Source organism: Populus nigra, chromosome 11, assembly GCF_951802175.1.
Source record: "Populus nigra chromosome 11, ddPopNigr1.1, whole genome shotgun sequence".
Taxonomy (NCBI): domain Eukaryota; kingdom Viridiplantae; phylum Streptophyta; class Magnoliopsida; order Malpighiales; family Salicaceae; genus Populus; species Populus nigra.
In genome coordinates this window covers 7961124-7967123 of record NC_084862.1, presented here as the reverse complement: position 1 = coordinate 7967123, position 6000 = coordinate 7961124, and the positions used below count along the sequence as shown (strand labels likewise).

The window sequence follows — 6000 nt, the reverse complement described above, 5'->3', positions numbered from 1 at the left end:
TGTCAACTACTACCCTCTCCCTCAACCAAAATGAAACATTGTCCTCAATATTCTAAGGTAGAAAGATAGAGTATAGAAGACATCACCTAAAACAACAACTATTGACAAACCTGAAACATATTTAAACAAATATAAGAAACAACAAAACACAAATATTGTGCTATTAATAAAACCAAAAGACACAATTTCTTACAAACTGAGGATTAAATTGTAGTTGTGATTGTGGCTCATATCTTCCCTTGGTTTTACGTCCAAAAACAGCTTAAACACCCTCTATAGGTCAAGGATAGGCTTCCCATCCAATTTTCTTAAAAACTTGCAAACAAGGTCTTTTATAGTTAGATTCACAAGACTATACCAAGCATGTTCTTTATCAAAATAGGGTCGTAAGTCATGAAATACACAATGCATATTGCCACTAGGATATGTCCCAAAAGTCAATAGAAGATTATATAAAGACTCTTTATGTTTTGAAATACTTTTTAAGTACCAATCAGCAGGCAGGCCTATCCCCCTTTTGCAGTGTTTTGGGTCTGGATCAATACTATTAATGACTTTTTTTAGAAGTGTTTTAGGCCTAACTTGGCTACCGGACATAACAACATTGGGTTTAGCTGTCAAGCCAACCCCAATAGCTTTTGGCAGAGAAGGTAATACCCCCAGCTGTAATTCTTGTCAAAAAACATAGTAGAGAAACGCCTTATTGGGGCTGCAGCTAGGCGCACGGCTCTGCCCCTAGCACCCAAGATTGGGCAGACCCCACGCCAGGTGTATGCTGCCTAGGGTTGTGGCCAGGTGCGCGTGGCCGGTCCCAACGCCCTGGCTTGTCAGCCCTAGCACCAGGTGTTAGACATTTGAGCTAATTAATTATAATTAATTAATACTTTTAATTACAATAAAGATCACAATATTTAGAATACAAATAATAATATTCATCATTTTAATATTAATTTTAAACTTATGTGACCAAAGTTTATACAGTAATAATTTTTTTAAAAAAATATTAACAATAATAATAATAATAGTTTTTACTATATTTTGTTTTTCAATTTTCTTCTATTCTTAATATCAATACTTTTAATTACAATAAAGATAATAATATTTAGAATATAAATAATAATATTTATCATATTAATAATAATATTAAACTTGTCTGGCCAAAGTTTCTACAGTAATATTTTTTTTTGAAAAAGTCATTAACAATAATAATAATAATAATAATTTTTATTATATTTTTTTTCATTTTTCTTCTCTGCAGGGTCTGCCGATCCAACCGTGCGTTCCTCTAAACCTGAGGGTGATTAGAACAGACATCAGCGGCCGAGTCTACACCCAGTGCGCGAGTTTGCTGGCTAGGCACTCGGGTCTGCAGACCCGCTCGCCCTGGGGCTGCAGCCAGGTGCGAGGGTCCGCCCCGAGCACCTAAGGCTGGGTAGACCCTGCACCAGGTGTCTACATGCCATGGTCTCGACTAGCCCCAACACCAAGTGGCTGCAGCCAGACGTGCCTGCCCAACATCCAAGTTTGGCAACCAAGCATCAGGTATCCGCAGCCCTAGGGAGTGTACCTTCAATTAGGTGTCTCTAGCCTGCAGCCTTACCATGTCCCCACCAAACAATCCAGTTCATAGTGAAAGTACTCATATCCTACAGTAACTTTGCTATAATGTCAAATAGTGTAATTCACAGTAAAAAAACTTATAGTCCATAATAACTTCTGTTATAATAAAATACTGATCTCTTTTAATTATAATTAATATGAAAGAGTTTGCTCAATTCTTGCTAATACCACTTTAGTTATTAGAAATAAAAAATCACATCACACGGGGCAAATCTTACAGTTTAATTGAAAACAGAATATTGATGGGTTTGTAGTAATTTTATTGGGGCACAATGAGTGAAGACAACACAAAATAATAAATGCAGATTTAACGGAATGAATTCTAGGATATGGTGGTGGCTGTGGCAAGCTTGGCTCTGAGGTCTTTTCTTAGAATCTTTCCAGAAGCCGATTTGGGAATAGAATGAACGAAGAACACCTTGTGCAGTTTCTTGTAGAACACCACCTGTTTAGAACAAAATGTAAGAGCATGTATGATCTTAGCTTCCAATGGACGTGGAAGCTTTTCTTTTTCTTTGTTGTTCTTAATAAGCATTGAAACCCGTATTAGGATTGTTTAGAAAAGGTATCTTTTTTAACATTGAAAGAGCTAGTATATATATATTGAAGTTGCACGAGCACCTGCTTTGCAATGTAGTCTTTTACAGCCTCTTCATTAAGGTCAAGATCATTTGAGCGGACCACAAACGCGACAGGAACTTCACCAGCAACCTCGTCTTTTTGCCTGTTGTTTCCATACAAGTTATCTCGGCTTTGAGACAGAAAACATGATTAAAATATATAAAAGAAACACCAGCTCTCTAGCTTTAGTGGCCTTGAAATACAATGATAGAACAACACCTTCCTTTCCTAATCCGATTGAACAAGTATGGTGTTAAGAGAAATGATACAGATATGATGATGAGTTTGATTGTACTTACGGAACAACAGCCGCATCCGCAATTGATGGGTGGTTTACAAGGAGAGCCTCAAGCTCCGCTGGCGGCACCTGACCATAGAGCATGGAACATGCTTGTTAAATTGTCAGTGAGGTACGGTACAATACATGCATAGATATGAAAGGAAATAGGTCCAATGTCAGACATGCCTGGAAGCCTTTGAATTTTATGATTTCCTTCACTCTATCGACAATGAAAATCTCGTCGTCGTCGTCGACATAACCTATATCTCCAGTGTGGAGCCAACCCTCAACGTCTATGATGTTTGCCGTGGCTTCCGCGTCATTCAAATATCCTGTTTGGGCTTAGGCTATTAAGGGATAATAACTTTGGAACTCTCGCATGATTAACCTCAGAAAAACAAAAACATTTTCAATGGGTGCACCCTTTGCAGAGAATAGATTATAGATATACTGTAGATGGTACTATGACATAGCCTCTCCTACAAAAGAATGATATAATTAATTATGTTTTTGGCATATCAAGCTGAGTGTGGAGAAATTACCGAACCTTTCATGATTTGGGATCCACGGATGCAGATTTCACCAGGTTGGTTGCGACCGAGAGAGCTACCGGTCTCAGGGTCAATGACCTTGAGCTCTGCGTTTCTAACCACCGTTCCACATGATCCAGACTTGGTGGGTAAAGGTTGCTTTGAGAAGGCTAAGCACATCGATAGCACTGGCCCCGCCTCTGTCATCCCATAACCCTGTTCATGTCGAAGCCATCATCAACAGTTTCCTTCCTTACTTTGTATACATATATATGAGAAATGGTTCGTCTACGGTATTAATATTTTTTATTTCCTTAATAAAGTCTATATTTATGGTTCGTAAATCTCAATTAGTTTAAATAAAAATGACTTGCTAGCAAAGATATATATAATAAAGTATATAAGGATTTGTCTCATAATTATTAAATCCATGCCACCATCAGCGACGGGCACCTAGAGTGCCCTAGCTAGGTGGTCGTCGTCGTAACGGGCGGCGCAAATGGTTTGTCGCTTGTGCCCATTGCATTTCGTGCCCGACCAGACTCGTGCGTATAATTCCCAGCCATATCCATAGATCCTTGGCCTTCCTACCACACAGATAGCTTTCACCATCGCATGCTTCTAAAACAATGTTTAACCACTGTGATAGCTTCATTAATGGATCAAAACCTGCCACCTCCAATGCCTTTAATTGCAACGCAATAACATTGAACTCCTCATTGGATCGGATATCGGATCTAAGATCTCCGGTTCCGGTCATCATCAAGAGACCAGTACTTGTTAAATTATTGGTTATTCAAATATTTATATGTTCTCTTTTATTACATGTAAATATTTATTTTTCAATAGTACTGTGTGATATGTCTACCTAAATATAGTACCATAAGAAATTCGTTCTTAACCTTTTCTTTTTTAATTCGATTTGAGTATATATCTGACGTTGCTTTCATCTACAACATCGATAGTACATCCATTTTCATTAAGTTTTATTTTAGTTTCTTTTAATTTTATTTCAACAGTCAGATTTACAATAGTTTTTGTTTTTTATTAATATAGAATTTTGAAAACATGTTTCACTTGAAAAAAATTAAATTGATATGTTTGTATTTTTTTTTATAATTTTGATGTGTTAATATTAAAAAAATTTTAAAATGATTTTAATATATTTTTAAAATAAAATTTCTTAAAAAAAAATACAATAAACAAACTATGAATCAGAGTAAATGGAGCCTAAAACAGCCCAAGTATCGTAAGATTTGTCCAACAAACAAAAATAGTGATTCTCTTCTACCTTTCCCATATATATATCTAGCAAAACGAAAACGCACGCACCACCCTCACTATTACGCATGTCATGTATATACGTTAGTGGCAAGGTAACTAACACTAACCTGTCCCAGGATGGCCTGTGGAACCCTGCTCCTGAGGGCCTCCTCGAGCTCCTTCCCCAGTGGCGCAGCCCCTGAGAGGACTACCCTGATCGAACTCAAGTCGAAGTTCGCCACCATTGGGTTCTTGGCCAACGCCAGCACCAGTGGTGGCACCACAGCCGCAACCGAAACATTGTGTTTCTGAATGAGCTCTAGCAGTGATCCGATCTCAAACTTTTGCATTAAAAGTACAGCAGAACCGGCTCTCAACGAGCATAACAACACGCTGTTCAATGAAAAGATGTGAAACAAAGGTAAAACGCATAAAACAACATCATCTTGTTTCAAGTATAAATTTGGGATCTCTCCATCAACTTGTTGAGCCACACTTGTTATCAAGCTCTTGTGAGTCAGTATCACTCCTTTTGGGAGCCCTGTTGTCCCTGAAGAGAATGGTAATGCCACAGGATCATCCGGATGGATTGAAACCGTTGGCATTTCACTCTCGTTAGCCTCAACAAGCACATTGAAATGTAGACAGTTCTCTGGTGGGTCATCAATGGTGATTACTATGAAATCTTCCTCCGGTTTTTGGTTGTTTTCATGGCAATCACTATCTCTTAGCTTGTTCACATGTTGAGACTGGGTGATAATCAGTTTCGCACGAGAAGAAGAGAATTGCTTGAATATTTCACTTGGAGTGTAGAAAGGGTTCGCAGTGGTGGTGACTGCACCAATCATGGAAGCACCCATGAAGGAGAAGACGAATTCTGGGCAGTTTTGGAGCAGGGTCATGATTACATCGCCTTTCTTGATGCCCAAATTGGATAACCCAGCAGCGACCTTTCGAGATATTAGGTGAGTTTCGGCAAAAGAGTAGGTTTTTCCCGTGGAACCTGCAATCAAGCATGGCCTATCTGAGAAATCAGAGAGGTTTTCAAAGCAGTATGTGTGCAGAGGGAGGTGGTTCGAGATGGTTATATCTGGTAGTTTTGATCTGAAAATATGATCAGTTTCATGAGAGGATGGTGCGTTTTGGTTTTGTGGGGGGGAGAGTTCCGGTTTCGGGGGCTCAACCGTGGCCACGGACATCATGTTTCTTGAGATGAAAGGGAGTTTCTTTGTGTGATAAATGTATCTAACGCAGAACGTATACTCGACCAATCCCAATTCTGTATGGTGTTAATCGATCGATCGGTGTGTATGCGTGTACGAGGACAGAGCCAATCGAGCAAAGTGTAATAAATATAGGAGCAGAGAAAGTTTGGTGAAAGTAGTGGTGAGAGACTGGTAGCTAAGCTGGCAAATTGAAGATGGGGTGAGTAGGAAGGGAATCAAAGCATGCCCATCTCACATTCAAGAAACCAAACCCTATGGCTCATGCAGTTCCCATCAAAGCCCAAGCTCTCACCTACCCTCAAGAGTCCATGGCAGCGATTGGTTGACAAGTGTAAATAAACGACACTCACAACAGCTTATGTGGCAGACAGAGTCTTTTCTGAGATGACACTAGGAACTTAGTGCATGGCAAATTTACTCTTTCATAGTCATCATAATATAATTATCCGTATCTTTCACA

The 6000-nt window shown here is 39.0% G+C and overlaps 1 protein-coding gene across 1 annotated transcript; it reads right to left on the bottom strand.

Annotated features, from left to right (window-relative positions):
* Window positions 1-1766: 1766 nt before the first annotated feature.
* Window positions 1767-5656, bottom strand: LOC133668402 (4-coumarate--CoA ligase 2). The gene is made up of 6 exons (XM_062088216.1): window positions 4443-5656; window positions 3069-3267; window positions 2708-2853; window positions 2541-2608; window positions 2242-2344; window positions 1767-2065 (listed from the first exon to the last, which is right to left on the bottom strand). Exons 1-6 carry the CDS (start codon window positions 5514-5516, stop codon window positions 1943-1945), a joined length of 1713 nt encoding a protein of 570 aa, XP_061944200.1. The 5' UTR covers window positions 5517-5656; the 3' UTR covers window positions 1767-1942.
* Window positions 5657-6000: the final 344 nt, after the last annotated feature.